Source organism: Notamacropus eugenii, chromosome 4 (genome assembly GCF_028372415.1).
Source record: "Notamacropus eugenii isolate mMacEug1 chromosome 4, mMacEug1.pri_v2, whole genome shotgun sequence".
In the NCBI taxonomy this organism is placed as follows: Eukaryota; Metazoa; Chordata; class Mammalia; order Diprotodontia; family Macropodidae; genus Notamacropus; species Notamacropus eugenii.
The window spans coordinates 66,836,091-66,858,493 of NC_092875.1; the positions used below are offsets into that span (position 1 = coordinate 66,836,091).

General features: G+C 47.9%; 1 protein-coding gene and 1 pseudogene across 1 annotated transcript in view; both read right to left on the bottom strand.

The window, feature by feature from the left end:
• Positions 1–557: 557 nt before the first annotated feature.
• Positions 558–22,403, bottom strand: part of KLHL26 (kelch like family member 26) — a 42,272-nt gene continuing 20,426 nt past the window's right edge. Inside the window, 2 exon segments of the mRNA XM_072601618.1 lie at positions 558–3,933; positions 7,127–7,309. Coding sequence (XP_072457719.1) covers positions 2,352–3,933; positions 7,127–7,309 — 1,765 coding nt within the window. The 3' untranslated portion in view covers positions 558–2,351.
• Positions 15,593–20,295, bottom strand: LOC140499767 (glutathione S-transferase theta-2 pseudogene; annotated as a pseudogene).

Here is a 22,403-nt window from a genome sequence, read left to right on the forward strand (position 1 = left end):
AGCATTGGTCTTGGAAGAATGTCCATGAATGTCAAACATTCTCGAAAAACATGTAACCAATAAGTTGCGTGTTCTCTGCAGATCAGCGAGGAAAGAGGCAGATCATAAAAGGGGTAGGGGGGGGCCTGTTTCTCTCTTGCACAGAATATCCCTTTGGTCCATATGGAAGGACAAATGACTTCATGCTTGGTTTGGGGCCTGCCCAGTTTCTCCAACCTCAACCTCCTGGGACAAGGCCAGTCCCCCCACCTCCTCCCCCTCTTCAGCCACCCCAATCTGAACTCCCACCCCCACCCCACCAGGGCTCTGTAGCCAGAACTGAGCCAGTTTGGGGAGTGGGAGGGAGGGAATCATGCCCCCCTAGACACCCACTGATCAGCATGCGGCGCCACGTGGGGCACCTCTCTCTGGGTTGAGTGGCAAGGAGGAAAGGGGGGAAGGGTAGGGAAGAGGAAAGATCAGCATGAAAATGGGGAGAGGAATTTTAACAACAGAACATAACCGACATTAGATGAACCTCCGAAAACAAAGTCTGAAAATAATATTGCCGCCAGAGATTTCACCCTTGGATAAGAATTTTATTTGACTGCATTTTCCAAAAGTTGGCAGAGACTGCTATCGTGGCTGCAGCTCACTGCATTATGAGTGCCCCCTAGTCAGGCCGGGGCTCCCCCCAACCACCTCTCCTTCCAGCATGGGCAACAAGGATCCCCAACATGCTGAGAGGGTTAAGAAAAATAGCTGTGGGCAAGCATTAGCAAACCTTTTGCAGGTCAGAGCTGGGCTGTACAAGCCCTGCTCTGTCCCCACTTCTCAGTAAATAAAAATATCAGAAAGATGGGGGAAACAGTTACTCTGACAGATAGGAGGAGGTTTCTTCTTTCTATGGTACCTGGTTGCCAAGAGATTTTATCCCACCAGTATCAGTAGCAAAGTAGACATCTGAAATTACCCCAAAAGGATACAAATCTTTATTTAGAAGACATCAGTGTCCATCCTTTGGAGTCTCAGTCAACAAAACAGGCGTGGCTGAGAAATGGGCTGGAATCCTCATGTAAAAAGAAGTCAAGACGAGGGATTCCCATCCACTGCACCACAGGAGGTTGCAAGAAAGAAGAGAGTCCAAGGTCCTGGGTTCATGTTCTGAGTCAGCAACTCACTAACCACCTAAGTTGACAGGTGACTTCCTAGTTTTTGAACCTCCATTTCCCCATCTATAAAACTGGGTTAAAAATACTTGTGCTTACCCAATGGTTGTAAACATGGTGCTTTGTAAACCTTGGGTAGCTATCAAAATGTAAATGATTGGTCCTGTTATGAAGATGATGATGATGATGAAGAAGTAGAATCCAATAGGGTATTGACCTGAAGGGCACATGGGAAGATAAGCAAAAGAAAATCAGACATACTCTCCTCCCAGGAGAATGACTGGCTCAGGGCCTGGGGGACAAGCTTTTTCAGGGATTCCATTTCTCCCCGTCAAGATCCCATCCAGCACATACTGGACAATTTTAAAAGCAAATACGAACGGCCTTTAAGGGCTACAGTCATCTCCAGAGGTCTCTTTGGCTGTTGGTTTTGCACTGAGAGAAGAGGGTGAAGAGGGTAGTGTAAAGGTCTGGCTGGCTGGGAGCCAGGTGCAGGTCATGGAATGAAGCCCTCAAGAGTGGGAAGTAACTGCCCCAGGGGAACCAGGCTAGCTCCTCCGCTCATCACCACACTCTGCAGAGAGACATCTTCATGCATCTCAGGCATTGGGGGAAAAAAATCACTTATTGAGAGGCAAGAATGCGCTTTCATCATCCACAAACCTCAACTATTTCAGTCTCTTTCTGCTCCTGGAGGTCTGTATGTTATAAAAGTTTTGGTTAAATTTATTTAGAAACACACGCACAGAGTAACTTGGAATGGGGGGAAACATCCCACTAACTTTGGGGAGCTGCTCAACAATAATGAAATCACGTCTGGACTCATTCGGAAACGACAGAGCCGAGAAAGGATGGAAAGAAGAAAACAAAACCAGCAACCTAAAACAAAAGTCTGATGGGTTCTCTCTCATTTGTGTGTGGGGTGCGGGGGGTGAGGGGATGCAATTTTCAGTCATGACACGTTCGGCCCATTGCCCTGGCAAGTGCTCTCAGCTCCCCTGGCTGCCAGAATCTTAGACAAGAGGAAGAGGAGGGACCCCAGGGACTGGATATCAACACTCCCGACCTGGGCCCTTGCTTTCCCCCGGCCTTTGGCACAGTGAGATATTGGCAAACAAAGACAAGATAAACAGAGCCGTTGCACAAAGCCCTGTGCAGATGGCAGTGCACACCCAGGCCTGCACGTCCTGGGGCCTCCCAGGGCTACCTCTGTGTGGCCATCTGGGGCAGGAGGACAGGCGCACAAGCGATGCCTGCAAAGGACTCAGGGAAGTGCATGTCCCTCTCCCATTCATCTGTCTCCGTATTGTACACCTGCACGATGCTCGTTACATTGTTCAAATGCCAATTGTAGCCCCCCACAATGTAGATCTTCCTTTCCAGCAGGCAGCAGCCCGCTTCAGACTGGCCTGCCCGCATGGGGCTCACTGTTGTCCACTGGTCAGCCTCGGGGACATAATACTCGACAGCCAGCACATCGAAGCAGCGGTCCACGTGGTCCATTCGGCCCCCGAGGGCATAAATGCGGTTGCTTGTGCTGACCATGGCATGTAAGACACGGGGCTCATTCATGGGGGCCTTAAACTCCCACTGGTCCACAGAGGGGTCATAGCAGTGCAAGGCCTTCTTGTCCTCTACTGAGATGCCATAGCCCCCAGAGATATACAGTCTCCCACTCACGGCAGCCCCAGCATGCCCCCATGTCCGGCGCTTCAGCGAGCACACATAAGACCACTCATTCTTCTTGGGGCAGTACTTCTCCACCGAGGCCAGGCTCCCTGCCCGGTTCCGTCCCCCCGTGGCATACATCATCCCACACAGCACATTTAGCTGGAACTGGATCCGACTCTCCTTCATGGCCTGGATCCGAAGCCATTGGTTCAGGTGAGGGTCATAGCGATAGCAAATGTCCACTGCCCCCTCACCACTCCGATACTGCAGGTGCTGGCCCCCAACCACGTACACAAAGTTGTCCAGCACAGCCACACACGTGTGGCTGCAGCCCACCTCCATCTCAGTCAGCTCCTTGAACTGGCGAGAATTGGGGTCAGGCAGGTGGTAGACCTTGCCACTGACCGTTCGGTCATTGTCCGTGTAGGGTGTGCCCCCAAACGTAATGAGGGAGAGAACATCGGAGCGGATGGTGGTCCGTGGAGATTGCATCTCGTGCTGGCGGAAGGGCAGGATCTGGTAATTAAAGGCCTCTAGCAGGTACTGGCGGCAGAGCACGTCCTCCACCATGATGTCCAAGGTCTGCACGCTGTCCACCAGCTCCGATGACTTCATGAGTGGGAAGCGGATGTGACAGAGCACCTGGCTGGCACCTGGCCGGCGCGTGGGGTCATACTGCAGCCAGCGGATGGCCGCACGGAAGAGGTCAATCTCACTGCAGCTTTTCAGTTTATTGCTCTGCAAGAAGAAGACCAGGCGCTCCAGGGGCAGGTGCAAGAAGTCCTCCTCCTCCGAGATCTGCAGGAAGTGCCGGAACGTGAAGGCGTCCACCGACTCCTTCAGGGAGGCCAGGCTGAAGGTGGTGGCCATCTGGCCAATGTTGAGGCACGTCTCCACGCTCATGGCCGACTTCAGGAACTCCTCGCACAGCTCCACCACGGGGACCATCTGGAGGAAAACCGCAGCTCCCAGAACATCCTGAATGCAGTCCAGATCAAGGGTCACTTCGGCACTGTAAGCAAAGTCAATGATGTGTTTCAGGCCTTTGGCGGACACGCCCTTCAGCTCGATGATGTCCTGGCTGGCTTCTCTCATCCCTCCTGTGAACATCGCCCTGAAGGTCAAAAACAAAGATTTAGTATTCGGTGTGCTGCCAGTCACATGGAAAAGAGAGGAGAAACTGGATAGTGTGGGGGGAAAGGCTGGTCACTTGGACAAGCAATCCTGAGAAAGCCCGGGCAGGGCAAAGGAAATATCAGCCTGACAAGAAAGAAAGAAAAACTGCCCCAAATCATGCATCTTCCTAGAAACAGCAACTCAGCCCTGCCCTGCAGATTGATACACTCCACTGCCTGGCCTGTTAATTATTAAATGGCCACTCCAGCTACTCAGCTGCAGCTGGAGGCAGAGGCTTCCAACCATCCACCGGAACCAGCCAATCCAAGTCAGCTCGAGATCCAGGGACCTGTGGTTAGGAAAAGCGGCCTCACGGGCAGCCCAAAGCTCACGGCTACAGCTCACCAGAACCCCATAGCTTAGGGAGGCTGCTGACTACAAGGGTCCGGCCTCTTCCAAGGGAGGAGAACCAGCCACCAGCAGCTGAGCACCATCATCCACTCTGGGCCCATCAGGGTCCTACAGAATTCTCCCTACTAAAGCAGGGCAGGGCCTCTTCTCTCAGCTTTATAGCCTCAGGCATCACGGACCCTGCAGAGAGCAGGCACTGGACACATTTCTGTGGAACTAGATTGAGTTACCAGGAAGAGTTCAAGGCAGAAAAAGCCTTCCTACCCACGTCACCAATGAATTGCTGACCCCCAGAGTCACTGCAGCAGAACTTGGGAGAGAGGAGGTATACGAGCAGACACTGAATGATCATCTGCTGAAGGTCATGATAACCAGTAAGACTCACTTCTCCCGGTGCTCTGAGGTCTTCCAGGAACCTTAGTGCATCAGTGTACCCATTTAACAGATGAGGAAACTCTGACTCCCAGAGCTTATGTGATTTATCTAATCATCAGCATACCATAAAGGGGCCAGCATTCGACTCCAGGCTTTTAACTCCCAGTCCAGTGTTCTCTTCTCCACCTCTGTGCTGCCTCAGGGATGTTACAGAGGCAATTCATGCTTCAGATATGGCTTTGGATTGAGTAACCTCAACGTTGTGCAACCTCCTCATAGCCATTCTATGGGTTAACCAGTGGTCCCATGCTGCCTGATGAGAGGGTGGACCTTCAGGCCATAAGATGGGTGGCCCTTGGGTCCTGCCCAGTCTCAATGGGAGGCAGAGGGTTGCAGTAGCCCTCTTGACCTAAAGAGCCCCTCCAACCCCAGCCTATGACTAAAGTGAAAGCATTCCAGTGTAACCACAAGGACAGGGATCCTCCATCCCATCCCTCACTCCTCCACCATCCTTCACACTTGCCCTCATGTTTATTTCAGATAAGGCTGAGAAGGTGCAATCCAAGGCAGTGTGCCCTAAACCTGGAGCTGAGAAAGCTGAGTTCAAACCATGCCTCTGACACCTCATGCTGTTGAGCCCAGAATCAGCCAGGAAGATGTAAGCGCCAGAAGCCAGAGCAGAGCTTATTTTGTACCCCTGGTGCCAAGCACATTGCCTCATACACAGAAGGCAATACATGAATATCTTCTTAAGCTACAAAAACTCTGAGCCTCAGTTTCTTCACCTGTAAAAGGGGGATAATGGTACCAGTATGGCTTCCCTTTAAGGGCTAGTAGAAGGAAAGGGTTTAGGACACGTGAGCAGTTATTATCACTATGCTCCTTCGGTGTTCTGCTGAGGGAGAGTGGTCCTTGCAGGCAGTACAGAAGGAAGCCAGGCCCTCGATACAGGGTGGCCACAGACCAGTGTGAGACCTTCTCCCTGCTGCCCACCATCCTCCCAAGCCCCGTCCAGGACAAGAGAAGGGTAGAATCTGAGGATGGGTGTGCTGCCAGTGTTCTAAGACATGTAGCAGGTAGCTGGAGCCAGACTAGACAGAGGCCCTGGCAGCGGCCTTGGCATGGGGATTTATGCAGACAAATAGGATCAATGGCCTGCACCTCTCAGCCAAAGTGGTAAATAGCTCATACCATAAGAATGGGGCAGGCCCTTCTCTCACCTCAAAGGCCACAAGGGAGTAGGTCTGGGACAGACCACAGCCAGACCTAAGTGGTGACTTCCTCATCTTGTCTGCACCCTTCTGGTCACTTTCTGGGAAGGCAGGATCAAAATGGGGAAATGATATGTGGACTCTGACCTTGCTCCTTCTTTGATAACCCCTCAGCCCAGCGGACCACCATTGGGCCTCCCTTCTTAAGCTGCTGGGGAGCGGCACCTCTCCAAAGCCAAGGCACAAGCCCCAGAGAATAGGGTCCTGCCTCTGTTTCCTCTCCAGCTTCATAGACCTTTTCCTTCCTGCCAGGAAAGAATGAAGGAAGCCACTGCCAGGCCAGCCCCATGGATTCTCCCAGCTTTATTCCCCCCCTTCCTGCCCTTGAGGGGAGAGCCCAACCTCAGCACCCCAGAGAGCTCCTGGCTCCAGGGCCACCTTCCCCTGATCCACCCAGGGAGCACCAACCTTTCCCTTCAGGCCTAACACAACACGTGGGTGGAGACCATGGTGTTGTAGATAAAGCCTCAGGTGTTAGGGCCTCGGTGCCATGAGGACAGAGATCGGACCTCCCCCAGGAGCCAGAACAGCGTCCTGTGCACAGAAGACATCTGGGGCTTTTGTATTCCCAGGATGCCACTGGTCTAGGCACATGCTACACAAATGAGAATCTAGTAAACATCCCAAACAAACATTTCTGACCTTCCTCAGCTGTTCTTGGTCTGGAGAGGAGCCATGCATACCATGGAATGGTACAAAAAATAAAAGATCTGGATGCCCCAGGGACATGGGCCTGGACCCTAAGCTGACCTAGACCGAACACCAGACTCTAGTCTAGAAATGTGACCCATGCTCCTGCAGCACCCACATCTGTGCTGGCTGGACAAAGACATAGGGAGAGAGGCCAGCCTTTCTCCCTCATGCCAGTGGAAGTGGTTACTGTTAGGAGGCACGAGATGCCCTCTAGAAACTGTGTCCAGCACTGTCAGGGAGAGCACAAGGCTACACAAAGGTGGCCAAATCCTCACAAGCACTAGGCCAGCTTTCATCTGGGGCCTCTAGCCATCAAGAGGATTGAGCTGAAAAAGGTCAGCCCAGAGATGGCAAAAATTTTTTTTAAAAGGGTAGAGGTGGGGGTGGCTCTAAGCCCTGTCTTGGAGGAGGAGGGTCTGTCTTCTCTTGGCTTGGTCTCACCTGAAGTAGTCACTGCAGGCAGCCAAGACCACCTTGTGGACTTGGAATGCTTCGTTGTTGATGGTGAGGATGACATCCAGGAGTTGGCCCTGGGCTCGGAGGGTGGCCAGTCCCTGCAGGAGAGTTGTGCTGTGGCCCGGAGCAGAGAAGGTGCATTTCAGGGCCCCGTTCTTGTCAGCCATGCTACAGAGAGGGAGAAAAGAGAAAAAATCATTTTCAGAGCTCCCACCCAGGATTTCAGGAAGCTTAGCAGCCCAAGGAGCTCTAACAGGTAGAGCCATGTAGGGAAAGCAAAAAAAATAAAATCACGTTGAACTCCCTAGAATGCCCCTCTTCAGGAAGAGGACAAGAAGAGCCCATCCATGATTCCTATGGGCACATCCCCACACCCAGGGCCTTCCGTTTGGAAGGCCTGCTTTCCCCTGAGCTAGTACAGCCATCCATGCCCCATACACTCTTAAACAGCAAAAACTTTGCAGCACCTGTTTCCAGAGGTTCCCTGCAAGTCATTTCTGTCCCCTCACCCATGCCTTCACCTACACCTCCAGCCTTCACAAAAACTGCCTTCTGGGGAGATAGCTAAGTTTCAGGAATTCAGAATTCTCTAGGCTGTCACTGAATGATGAGGCCTTGTGTGAGTCCCTTGCCCTATATAGGCCTGAATTTCCTCACCTACAAAATGAACTAAATGGACTAAATGCTTTCTTACCTAGATGGGAGATTATGTGATATTACGTTCGAAGATCTTGCCTAAGCTCGGACATTTGCAAGGGTCCTCCCAGCTCTAATATTTTATGTTCTAAGGGCCTTCCCAGTTCTGACATTCTGTGTCCTATGTTCTAAGGATCCTTTTAGCCCTGACATTCTATGTTAGTCTGTTGTATCTTCTAAAGTTCCTTCCAGATCTGAAATCTTATGCTTCTTAGAGGAAGGTCTCACACAACTTCACCAAGCTAGTTGACCTGGGCCCTCTCATTTTCTAATTGTCCCACCCATCCAAGGGGAGCCCTCCACCCCAGCATGTCTAGTTAGCACACCTGCCCCACTCCCTTCTGCCATGGTAGCATGCTGGCCTCCTTCACAAATGAATCCACTCCATTAAGCTGTGCTTTGCACTTTGGCCAATAATGCCCAAATTAATTTCCCTGATGTGGCATTATTTCTATTAAGGCTGAGCACTTCACATGGCAATTTCCATCTTCAACTGCACTTGACCAAAAGACAGAAATTACCCCAGAGTCTTTTCAGGAGAATTAAATTGACAAGACTGTCACATCAACTGAATGCCTTGGAAAGGAAGTCAGTCAACAGCTACACCTGGTCCTCTAAGAGAAGAGGGCTCGGGGCTTTCTAATAATAATTATCACAGCCCCCACAGGCCGTGGGAAGGTGCAGATGTGCATAAGAGAGTGCTCTGCCTCTGAAAAGTGCTGGATCATCCCCAATTCAGAGATGAAGACACTGCCCAATTATACAGCAAATTCATGGTGGAACCAGGCCTGAAGACTCACCCCCAGGCTGCAGACTCAAACCCAAGGTTCATGAATGCCAGCACAACGCTCACACAAAATCTAAAGGAGGGCAGGGAAAGTCGTCGTTGTCATTGGGGAGAGTTTTACAGTAGCTGCCTCATTTAATACGGAATTGAATTTTGATGTCTTAGAATTGAGACGTCTTTACAACTAGGTGAAGGGAGGTTTTATCCTTTCTTTTTTTTAAATGAGATCAATCCCATCTGCTGGAAAAGACCTTTAGGCCTTAGTGGACCTCCCCACCCCCCAGAAATCAAGGAAGGAAGTAGCTGCTGGAAAATGTGTTGTTAAAACTGTAACCCCTTCTTCTCTCTACATCTGATTTTTAAAGCATTTTTTTTTTAAAGTAGAGATTCCATATTTCTGATCTCTGCCTTGTCCAATCCATCCTATACACTCCTGCTATACAAAGTGGCCAGATTATTCTGGCTAAGACTTATTACACCCTGGCTCCCTATGGCCTGTAGCATAAAATATAAGCTTCACACCCTGACTTTTCAGGCTCTTCACAATCTGGCCCCCAAATCCTTTTCCAATCTTATTCCATATTACTGCCCTTCATATACCCTACACCAGGGCCAAAAATGGTCTCCTAGTTGCTTCTGGAACTCAACATGCTATTTCGTTCTTTCTTTAGCATTTAAAATGTTGTTTTTTAAAATTCTGAACTTAGCAAACCAAAAGATGAGCATTTCTAGCTACAACGAACAGAGACCAGAGCACAGGATCAGCATTACGCAGAGCGGACTTCTCACTCCAAGCACAAAACAGATTCAACATGTCATTTTCAAAGTTGTCCTGAGCCATCAGTGTTTCCTCCTGACCTTCTGCCCAGACATCTTTGAAGATCAACCTGTCATTTCCCACCTCAAACGTTCACACAAGCTTTCCCCCAAGGAGACAAAAATGTCCTTTTGACTACGTAAGTCTCCATCTTTGACTCTCAGAAACCTTGATCTCTTTTTAAGGCTTAGCTCAGCTGTCACCTCCTCCAGGGAGACTTCCCAGTTCTCCCTCCTCAAATTCCTTCTAGTAACTTCTCTGTGTCCTTGTACCTTTTTTTCTCTAGGACACAGTAAGTTCCATCCACAGTAAGAACCATCTTTTTCTGAATTCTGCATCTGCCAAGGCTTAGCACAGTGCTTGGTAGACAGACAGCACTTAATGTTTGTTAACTTAAATGAATTTTTCTGGGTTTGAAAGAAGCACTCACATGAGACCCTACTATGTGCACAGCACTGTGCTGGGCATCCCATATATGAAGAAAAACAACACTATCCCTTCCCTCAAGGCACTTACAATCTAGTGGGAAGGCGGGGAGAGACAGGAGTTGTGAATTACATATGCAAATAACTATAATGCAAGTTTGAAAATGGGTAGTTTAAGTGATGAATTAAAGGCACCAGGCCCAAACAAACTGCCTCCTATCCTGCTCAAACATTTGGCCAGTATGATTCCTGAGCCACAGTTTAGGAGCCTTCAAAACACCTTGGAGAACACAAGTATAGAAGGTCTAGAGAAAGGAAAACGCCCCAGTCTTCAAAAAAACCCAAAAAAAACAGCAAAGTCATCAAACTCCCTTTAGTTCAAAGGTTGAAAGTATGACTTCCAATTCCTAGCAAAATTCTACTTTATTAAATAGAATAAATTTTATGAATAAAATTCTATGCTATTAAAAGAAAGGTTTTGTGAACAGCTGGGAAAGGAAGCACCAATCCCAAGGAGCCAGAAAGGCTTCCTCAGGAACAGGTCATACCAGACTAAGCCACTTCCTTTTTGGACAGAGTTAACGGACAAGGAAATCAGAGGAATGCTGTGGCTACAATTTACCTAGACTTCAACAAAGTGTTTGACGGTCTTTCATACCCATCCTTGTGGGAAAGATGAAGAGATATGGGCTAGAGGAAAGTATGGTTTTGACAGCCTTAAGGCTGATTGAATGATCAGCCAGACCCAAAGTGTAGTCCATAATGGTTCAATGTCATTTGGAAGGAAGTCTCCGGAAGTCCCTGGCAATCTGTCCACAGCCCTATCCTGCTAGTTATTTTCTGTTGTGCCTGTTTTTTAAAGACATATTTATTGTCTGAATGTAACAAAAAGTTAGGAGGGATAAGCTGTCACCTCAGATGAATCAGGATCAACTGAGTTCAATAGGCTGGAATACTGAACTCTATTAAATCAGATGACATTTAATAGAGATCAATATGAAGTTCTACACTTGGGCTCAAAAAATCAATGTCAGAAGTACAATATGGCGGAAGAGTGTCCAGACTAACAGTTTGTCTGAAAGAGATCTGGGTGTTTGAGTGGACTGCAGGCTGACTATGAGAGTACAAAGTCAATGAAGCTTGGGAAGCATTAAGAGAGGCATGGTGCCAAAATTGAGGAGGGGACATGGTGCCCTTAATAATTGTTTCCCCTCCCAGTTTGATTTTTGTTTTTTTTGGATTAAAGGGGTCATCCCTTGAGTAACTACTTAAAGAAGTCTATTCATTGAATGGGTGTATCTCACTCAAAGGATAAGTCCTTAGCCTGAAAGGGCTAGGGTCTCTCATTGCATCCTGGGCCATCTCCAGTCATCCTGATGAATATCGGGCCACTGGATCCAGATGGCTAAAGGTCTTCCAACAGCAAACGTACAGTGCATCATGGGGCTTTCCAGCTCAGTAGGACCTGCCAGGGCTTGGGTTCTACTGACAAAGCTTTCAAGAACCCAGAGTCAGGGCCACCCCAGGTGAGGAATCAGGAAGACCTGAGTAGCAGAAGCGTAAAATAAACGGCAATAAAACAGGAGCAAAGTCATGCTGGCTTCAAGAATCAGGAGACCTGAACAGGACCCTAATCTGCCATTTCCGAGAAACACTTTCAAAGTCTAGGAGCACCCTTGGCACATTGGACTGGAAAGTCTGGGGGGCACTTGGACTCCAGAGTATCCCCACAGTCAGGGATGCAGACCTATTAACAGTAACACCATAAAAAAAACCACATACATACACACACAACTAGAACAGGGGTGGGGCAGGAAGGGGGGGTCAGAATGGCTTTACAACTTGAGGGGGAGAAGCAAAATATTTACTCAAATTCCTTTAGTACTGAAAAGTACTTTTTAAACAATATCTCTACAAGTCAGAGAGTAAATAAGTATTATTATACCCATTTTACAGAGGAAGAGAAATGACTTGCCCAAGGTCACATATTTGGCAAGCATCAGAGCTGGGACAAAAACACAGGCCTGCTAGCTCCAGTCCCAGAATGTTTTCTGCTAACTGGGTTACTTCGTATAAGGAGGCACAGAAGAAAGGGAATTAACTGAGAGCCAAAGAAGTGATGCTCCACACTGTGACCCCAAACTTAATTTTTTTGTTGTCCTCCATTACTCTGGCCTGATCTTCCTTTTGTAAAAAGTTCTAAATAATAATCTGCCTTTCTACAGGCCTTTAAAACCAAGGTTCCCAGGCTTACTGATTTGGAGCTGGAAGGGACCTTTAAAGTCATCTAATTTACCAAGGAGGAAACTGAGGCCCCCAGAGGTTACGTGACTTGCCCAAGGTCACGCAGGTGATAATCTCATTGGGCCTCATACACGAGTCTTCAGAGTGCCCTTTCTGCTTCCTCTCTTCTGCCAAATGCCCTTGCAACTATCCAGGAAGGAGATGCTGTAAATAATACTGTCTCCATCTTACAGATGAGAAAACGGAAACTCCAGGAGATTGAGTGCTGTGCTCAGGGTCAACAATTTCCAGACACATCAGACTTGGAGGCTTCCATCAGTCCTCTAGTCACAGGCATTTACTGGATGCTGGGGATGCAAATTCAAAGTGATATGGCCCCTATCTTCAAAGAGTGGACATTCTCCACTGACTTCCATTTATGGAAGAGAGTGTGTGTGTGTATACACATATACATATATGCACATACATACATATATACATACACACACACATATATTTGGTTTGGGCTGAAAGTTACCAGTGTATTATTTTTTAAATGGGATTCCAATGCATCTTTGGATAATTTTTATCCCATGCACATAAAGAATAATTATTTTAAACTGAGTGGTCATTTACCTCAGTACATAAGTAGAAATCCCAATTATACACATTTGAAAAAAAATACAGGTGTTTTTTTTTTTGGAGGGAGTGAGTGGGAGCAGGGGGTACTAACAAGTGAGACAATCAGGAGAGGCCTCTTAAAAGAGGTGGTGCATGCATGAAGCTTCAACATAAAGAGGGAAAGAGTTCCAGGTGTGGTGGATAACCCTTCCTTGATATTAGGATGCATAAGATCCACACAAGGGTTAGAGGGGGCTGGCTCTCAAGATCAGAAGGTGGAGATGAGTCATGGAGGTGCAGGGCAGCAGTTTAGACAGACCAGAGGAAAGCCTACTTGCATCACCCTGGTTGCTCAGGGGGGTCCACTGGCTAGACTCCTAGTGGTTTCCAAATCTCTGGACCCCTTCTCTCTCTGCCTATAAAGGCCCTGAGAAAGGTTCCAGTGATTCCAAGGATCCTGCTTCAGGGACAGAAACGGAGGGAAGGAAGTAGACGACTACATCTCAAGTTCCCAGAGTGTCTGAGAGAAGAGAAAACTGGGCTTAAAAGCATGATGGAGGCCCTAGGGAAAGAGCAAGGAGGCTGGTCCCTGGGGCCACAGGAGAAAGGAGAAGAGACTGGCAAGTGGGATGGGAGATAAGGAGCTGGCCCAGGAGGCATTGAGCTCCCTGCCCTTGGAGGTCTCCAGGCTGAAGGTGTGATGACCATTGTCAAGGACGCTCTAGAGAAGATTCCAGGGGCTGAACAGGATGCCTATTATGGGCCAGGCCCTGTACTATGCACTGGGGATATAAAGAAAGGCCAAAGCACACACAGTTCCTGTCCTCAAGGAGCTCACACTCTACTGGGAGAGACTACATTCAAACACACCAGACAAGTGTCAAATGGACGAGGGAGGGCACCAGTAGCTGGGCGGCCTAGGAAAAGTCTCCCGCAGAAGAGGGTGATTCTAAGATCCTCATAGGGTACTGGTGATGGAGGGAGACTCGCCCAGTTCTCAGCACATAATCGGTGTGAAACAGATGCTTTTTCATTCATTCATTCATTCATTCAAACTCTCAAATCAGGCCAAGTAAATCAGAAGGTTCTTACTGTTCCTGAGACAGGAGTATTATCTTCATGTCTTTCATTCAATCAATTTATATTCGTTAAGCCATGCCAGTCCTTGTGCTAAGTGCTGGAGATACAAAAAGAGGCAGAGGACAGTCCCCGCCCTGGAGCAGCTTACAATCTAACAAAGGAGACAAGTAAATAAAGAAGTACAAAGCTGCCCTGGACAGGAAAAATAGGAATCATTAACAGTCAGGTGGCACCAGAATTAAGAGGGGTTGGGAAAGGCTTCCTGTACACAGTAGGGACTTAAAAGAAGCCAGAGACATCAGTTGTTGGAGTGTGGGAGGTAAAGAGCTCCAGGCCTGGGGAGACAACCAGAGAAAATGCCCAGAGCCCAGAAGTGGAGGGTCTTGTTCATGGAACAGCCAGAAGCCAGGGTCCCTGGATGGAAGAGTACATTTTTAGGGAATAAGGTATAAAGAAGACTGGAGAGATACAAAGGGATAAGGTCTGTATAGCATGAAGGACTTTGCGTGCCAAACACACTATTTTGTATTTGCTCCTGGAGGTGACCAAGAGACACTGGAGTTTTTTTTTTTTTGGGGGGGGGGGGTGTCAGACAATCAGACCTGAATGTTAAGAAAATCCCACAGAGTGGATGTATCTGAAGGTCCATCATGCTAAAGAGGGATGAAACTTGTTTCTACTTGGCCCCAGAGGGCACAACAAGGAACAGTGGGCAAAGAGATGGCAGAGAGGCAGGAGGTTAGGGAGAACAAGCTTAAATAACCATCCGAGCTGGCCAAGGGCAAGCTGGGCTGCTGCTGGAGGTGACTGGCACCCTGCTGCTGGAGATCTGCTGTGTGCCATGGATGGGGTACAGGTAAGCCAGAAATTAGGCTGCCTCTGAGGTCTCTTTCAACAACGCCTGGGTCCTGTGATTCTAAGATTCTGGGTCAGGCGACCAGACACCAGATTAAAAAGGTATCAACATCCTGATATGGGAGAGAAGGGGGAACTATGCCTTCTGGGCAGCCCAGGATCTTCTCTCTGATGGGGCACAAACGAAGGGTCTGGTGTCCTCCTTGAAATGTACCTCAACTATTAATAACACTAATAACAGTTAACATTTATATAACACTTAGTATGTGCCAGGCACATAATGGTTTTATAAGTGCTATCTCATTTAATTCCTACAACAACTGAGGGGGAAGGGGGTAGGTGCTATTATTATCCCCATTTTAGAGATGAAGAAACTCAGACAAGCAGAAGTTAAGTGACTTGGATGGATTTGAACTTGGGTCTTCCTGACTGCAGACCTGAGTCATCTCAAAGGTTAGAGATGTTCCCCAAATAGCCTAGCTCCCCTTAACAAGCTGCTATGGTTTGCCTTCCATCTGTTGACTTCAACACTAGGAAGACTGTCACAGTGGAAAGAGTTCAAATTCAGCCTGGGAGACTTCAGAGCCCTGTGACCTTGGCCTTCTTCTCGGGTGAAATGGTGTTAATAATAGCACCTACCTTAGGGAGCCAGTGCGGAATGAAAAGGAGATAACCACAAAGCACTGTATTCATGTCTGCTAGTACTCTTAAGAGAAGCACTTTTAAGTACCTACTATGTGCAGAGTAGGCCCTGCTTGGCCCAGGACACACAAAAGGCAGCAACTCTACAGTTTCTAAAGCAATTTCCTCCAAGCTGGCACAGTCTCCACCTTGCAAATGAAGGCCTTGGGGCCAAGACTGGCCACGCACTTTGTCCAAGGACACACAGTAAGGGCTGGGGGCAGGGGTAGAGCTGGGACATCAACATCAGCCTTTGGACGCCACACTTTTCTTTTTCTTTTTTTTTTTGAATGAAAAAGCATTTATTCAGTTCTTATCATGTATCAATCACTATGCCAAATGCTTGGCATACAAAAATTAGCAAAAAGACCATCCGAGCCATCAAAGAGCTCTTACATTTTATGGGGGGCAGGAAGGAGACAACATAAAGGGGAGCAAGGTCATGAGAAGGGGGTGGAGGACATGGGCATATAGTTTGGAAATAGAATGGAGCACTGGAGAAAGTTCTTCTGTCAGTCTGTTGTCCGAGGGCCAAGATCCAGGATGTGGGGTGAGGAGGAGGAGGAAGAGGAAGGAGGATCATTGTTTGGAAATATCTGAGAGAATATCAGAACACAGTCTTCAGATATTTGAGATCCTTGTATTAGGGGATCTTTGAAATACGTAACATCATCCAATCCTTAATGGACGAGGGGATGTCCTTCAAAGTCGTGGGCTCTGCACAGAGTCTACGGAGGGCTTCCCGGGTCTCTTGGCATAGCTTCTCCCCCAAGATAGCCTCCACCCGCCCACACCAAGCTGCCAGCTTGGGCCGTCCCTCGAAGACATCAAAACCAGCATAGAAGGCCCGCATCAGCTCTTCCAGTGCCATCAGATCAGCCACAGAGATCTGGTCACCAGTGAGGAAGGGCTTGTCCTGCAGGAAACTCTGCTCCAGATGTTGTAGGAGTTTTGTTATGAAGGCTCTGTTCTTATCCACTTTCTCCTTGGGGACATGGACATCAATGAGAGGGCCCAGCACCTGAATCCATAGCACTGTGCCAAGTGTGCCTCGAATGGAATCACCATGCCAGTACAGGTATTCTTCAACCCATGCCCGGGCCTGCAGGTCTGTAGGAAACCAGTGATCTGGGGTCTTATATTTCTGACTCAGGTAGTGCAGGATGGCCACACTTTCTGCCAAGGGGAAATCTCCATCTTTCATGGCCAGCAGTCTCTTCAGTCTGTTCACTTTGGCAAAATCATCAGTCAGGTGCTGCCCCCGGAACAGCTCCACAGTCTGCAACTCGAAGGGGATGCGATTAACCTTGGCAAAGAAGTAGAGGACGCGGCTGGGCTGGGAGACAAAGTCTAGGTAGAGTTTCAAGCTCATGGCTGCGGTGGCTGGAGGGGATCCGAAGGGTCCTGGTCCAGGCCTGGACGCCACACTTTTCACCAGGCCTGGGCACTGCTCACGTTGAATTCTTCCCACGGGAAAGGCCAGGGATCTTACGGAGCATGGGAGATGAGAAGAGGTCTATCCACAGAGGGCCTGGTGCTTAGGAGGGGACTTACATGGAGCAGGGAGTCTGAAATCTCTTCTAGTTTTTGCTCCAGGGGGTCAAGAAAGGCTTCCTGGAGAAAGGGGAATTCCAGTTAGGCCTGGAAGGCAGGCATTCCCCGAAGCCATTTCTTCCAAGCTTCCCCAGAGCTAAGAGTTAAATTTTCAGGGTGAGTAGTTACACCTCAGAAACTGGCCAAGTACAGATCAGAGCTTGGTTGGTTGTTGTTGTCAATGTCTACTTGAAAGAAAGTGATGGAGAAAAGACTAGGAATGTTCAACTTAAAAACGTGTCTTTAGCATATTCTTTCTCCCTACCCCCACCCCTCAAGCTGGTTATTAAATATTTACAAGCACATCCCAGCTTGAAGGATAAAAAAAGATCTCAAAAGAAGAGCTGACGGATGATAAATGAGTAGCAAGTACCAGCAGTCACCATCCATGATTAAAGTTTGCAAAGCACTTTTGTGTGCCTGAGCTCATTTCAATCCCACAAGCATCCTGCCAGGCACATGCTGCAGGTACTATCAGCCCCATTTTACAGAGGGGAAAAGTGAGGCTTACAGAAAGGTTAAATGACTGGCCCCTGATTATGCTGGGATTCAAAACCAGGTCTCCCGACTTGGAGTCTAGCACTCTGTTCCCTGCACTATGCCAACCCTCTAGATGGGAGATGGTAAACTGAGGCCGATATCTCCGAAGGATTTCTATCTGAGAAAAAGAAACACTGGCAACTTGCTAGAGCAACACCTGTGTTAGTGCCCAGGGAGAAAAGAGGTGGATTCCTGGCTCCAGCATCACAGAGGCAGAGGGTAGAGGGTCCTAATTAACTGGGACCTCCCCCATCCTGTGGCTAGCAAACTTCTATTTCCTTTTCCTTCCCTTACCTCCAATGAATCCACAGAGGGTGCAGAGGTAAGCAAGTACACAGACCTTCCTTCCCTGAAAACTGAAGCTTCTCTCTGCTTGGCCCCTCTCTTCTTCTGCCCTCCACCTAGAGGAGGAGTGGGCTTCTTCTCCTGCCCACCTCCAGATCTTCCTGCTATCATTAGACAATTCAGTGCCTGGCACACAGTGGGGACGGCGACACCTCTGACATCAATGGCCCAGGGAACTCCCAGGTCAGGGAACTCCCTTTACCAGTGCAGGTCAGCACCTCACCATCTCAGTCAGAGCTGCCCAGAGCACTAAGAAGTTAAAGGCAAATCGCCCTAGGTCACAAAGCCAAAATGTGTCAGGGCCCAGGCTTGAGCTGAAGTCTTACTGGCACCAAGCTTTCTCATGCCCAGCACATAGCAGGCACTTAATAAATGTTTGCTGATAGACTGATCGAGGGGAGGACAACTAGAGCTTCACCCCAGGATACCGAAATTTCGAAGATGCTGACAGCACCCGTGCACCTTTAGCAGGCAGAAGGAAGTGAGTTTAGCACCTGGGAAGCTAGCAGATGGCAGGCTTCCTTCTCCTGTTCCCTGGGTTCACCCTCAGGCTCCCTTCCCTGCATGCCCCAAACCAGAAGCAAACTCACACACATCCCAGAGTCTGTCTCCAAATCCCCAGTCCACCTCAGGGCCTTGTTTCTGGAGGCCGATGAACTCCCTCTTCATTCTTTCTCTCACTCAAATGAATTTGTCTTAAGAAGTTTATTTCAATTTGAAAAGAAGAATATTAATGTTGTTTTTACATGTAATTGGGGGGAAAATAAAATACCAAATTACATTTAAAAAAACAAAAAAGAAATTGGTTTGGAAGCACCTTTCAGACTGCCTGCCCTGAGTACAATTGATGGGATTGCCCAAGTTGCTAGAATTGTTAGTTTCCTTACCTGTAAAATGGATGTAACATTATTTTACTGCCTGTTTCACAGGATTATTATACTCCTCATGATAGCCAGGCTCTTTTCAGAAACCCAATCACAGCCTTGGAGAGATAATGCAGATGCTCCCCTGCCCCCATCTCCCAAATCCTGAATCCTGACATGCTCCTCTCTGTTCCCACTTTTCTCCACAGTTTGGACTCTCATAGCTCATGGCTCCAACAAGCAATCCATCATTCTCCACCATCAAATTCCATGCTTCTGTGTCCTATCACTCACTACTCATACCCCTGCAATCTGAAACCTTGGGTTGGGTTACCCCATCGTTCACCTTTTCCACTCCTACAAAAATGCTACTGATACTAAGAAAGGCACAAAATCACTCCACAAGAATGCCCTACACTCCCATGGCTTCTGATTCCTTATTGCCCGGACACAATTCTCCCCATCTTCTCTGACTGGTTCTTCCACAAGAGCTGATCCGAACTTTCTCTTCTCAAGCCTTGGTATTTTGTTTTGTTGGGCTTTTGTGGGGGAGAGGGAGAGTGTCTTCCTCTCTGCCCCAAAATACTGACTTAAGAAATAATTTGGGTTCATTCATTCCTGTGACCTTGGCATCCCTTTGAAGTCGGACGCTCTTACCCTTTTTTCTGTTTTAGACCGTGTCAACAACCTAGTGAAGCCCATGGACCCCTTCTTAAAATAAGGTTTTTAAATGCATCAGATAAAGTACTACACAGGATTGCAAAGGAAACCAATTATGTTTGAATATGGTAATCAAAATATGTTTAAAAATAAATCCACAGACCCTAAGAACCCCTGTGTCAAGCCATCCTTCTCTCGTTTACCAATAAATGGTTAAAACAAAAGGCTGGTCCACACTCTCTACTTCGATGTCATCACCTCCCATCACTTTTCAATCCCTTACAATCAGGTAACATGCAACTGAAACCACATCTCAACTGCTAAACCCTTTTCTCCATCCTCATCCTTTCTCGCTTCTCTACAACCTTTGATACTATTACCCAATGTTCTTCTCACTTGGCTCCTATGACACTGCCCTCCTCTCCTGGGTCTTCTCCTACCTGTCTATTGCTTTGCAGTCTCCTTTGCCAGATCACCTCTGTCCCCCAGATTCCTAAGGGCAGGTATCACCCAAGACCTGGTTCTGGTCTTTCATTTCTTCTCTCTCTGTCTCTCTCTGACTCCCATGTATCAAGTACCATCTCTACACATAACTCCCCTATCAGTCTCCTGAACACCAGTCCCACAATGCCAGATGGAACTCCCGTCTTCAGTCCTAGACGAGCCCCTCCTCCAAACTTCAAGTATTTATTATGTGTGTCAAACACTATGATAGGCACTGGGGAGACAGAGACAAAAACAAAGGACTGAAGAATGTATATTTCATACCAAAATAATGTCTGGGGAAAATGAAAATTCACCTTCCAGACTAATTCTGTCATTTCTGGGTATAAAAGGATTTCCATCTATTTTCCTCAAAGTGAGACTGATGGACTCCTCCCACCAAATATGTCAGAAATTCCTGGATGGCAGGATCCAAGTCTCCTTCACTGTTGTACACCCCATTGCCTAGGACAGTGCCTTACACATCGAAAGCATTTAATAAGTGTCTGTCCAATTTACCTTAGGAAATAATTCTGTTTCCATCCTCTCTCAAAACCCTTGGGCAGCTGAGAGACACAGCGGAGGAGTCAGAGGACCCGGATCAGAATGCTGGCCAGCCACTGAGCCTCTTTGGGTCTCAGTTTCCTCATCTGTAAAACAGGGGGGGTGGAATAAATTCTCTCTAAGGGCCTTTCTAGTTCTAAGTCCTATGACACTACCTGCCTCCTAGAGTCATTGTGAGAAGACTGCTTTGTAAACCTTAACGTGCTGCAGGGAGATGGGACTGTTATTCTTGGAATGTCAGCCCTGGAAAGGACTTCAGAACAGAGAACACAGTGTCAGTCAGGAACCCACCAGCAGAAACTTCCAGATCTAGAAAGAACCACAGAATGCTGGACCAGTTGTCAACGTTGCACTTTCCAGTGAGTTTGATCCTTATTACAGGTGCTGAGAGAAGTACTTAAAGAAGAAGAAATGCTACCTGCTCTCCACAGGCTTGTATCTAACTGGGGATGCAAGACTCACCGTACCCCTATCCAGTAGCCCCTTAAATGTTAGCATGTATAGTAAATGCAAAAAGCTAGCTAACAAGGCAAGGCAGAACAGACTCCAGTGCTAGCTGTGAGGCAGAGACTAAATGGGAGAAGAATCATTGCCTTAGCAGTTCATGGAGTAAGTGGTACTTGGGCAGAAAAGGCAGGGAGATAGGAAGAGAACGTAGAGGAGCATTGTTGCATGACTGAGGGCTGAGTGGAAGCAGGACACATCCTCTGCCCTCCTGGGGTCTGGGCAGGATCACAAGACGACACAGATGGCTCTAACGCACATGACACAATCAGGTCATTGCAGACACAGAGGAGCAATGAGAAACCAAAAAAACATCAATGGAGACCTTCCAGGAAGACTTCCTGGAGGAGGAGGTGTTTGAATTAGGCATTCAAGAATGGGTAAGTACTAAAAAGGCCTGGGCTGGGCTTCCAGGAGCCTGAGATCAAAGCTATCGAGTGAGGCAGGGTCTCAGATGATCCAGCGCAATCTCTTCATTTTATCCATAAGGAAGGGGAGGCATGGAGAGGTTCGGTGAATGACCCCACATTAAACAAGGAGTAAGCAGACGAGATGGGATTGAATCCCAGGTCCCTGGGCCCTCCGATGCCAAATCTCATGCTCTTTCCATTACACCACCCTGAAGGAATTCCCTAAAAGTGGAGAGATGGGCCAGATGGGCCCATTTTCAGATGATTACAATGCTGATTGCCTCACACTCCAGAACACAACCACTTCAATTAGATCCATGACTTCTCAAAATGGTCAGTCTAATGATCCATGAAGGAAAAATTAAATGCATTAAAAATGCTTATTGCCCAGGCTCTGATAGGTGAGAGGGGCCTTGAAATCTTGGGGTGAATATTCTATCCAGAAGATAAACACAGACAGAGAAGTGATCAAAAAACTCAGAGGGAGGGAGATACATACAGGGTACATGAAAGGGGAGATAGGGTCACAGGACAGACCCCCAAACTCCCTGCACTAGAACCCAATGCCTGCTAATCACAGGTATCTCCCAAGCTCTCTCCTGTACCCTCTTCTCTTCTCCCTCTACACTAGTTCAGTGGTAATCTCATCAGCTCCCACAGATTCAATTTTCATCTCTATGCAGTTGAAACTGAGCCCTAACCTCCCTTCTGATTTCCAGACTTGCACCTCCAACTGCCTACTGGACATCTAGAAGTGGATGTTCCATAAACAGCCTTTTTAAAAAATATATTATTTACTTATTTTTAGCAATTTTTTTTTACAGTTTTCGGTTCTGACTTCTCTCCCTCCCTTCCAGCCCTCTTCCACCCATTGGGAGTGCAGAAATGTGATATCGCTTATACACACAAGAGTCCATCGACATCTTAAAGTTCCATGTGCCCAATACTAAACTCCTTCTATTTCACCCCAAAGTCTCCCCATGTCCAAACTTCCCTATTACCGTTACTCATTCTCCCAATCACCTTGGCTCCAAACCTAGGTGTTGTCCTGGACTCCTCACTATCTCTCATCCCACTCCCATCCAAACTGTTGCCAACGTCTCTGTCCATACAAC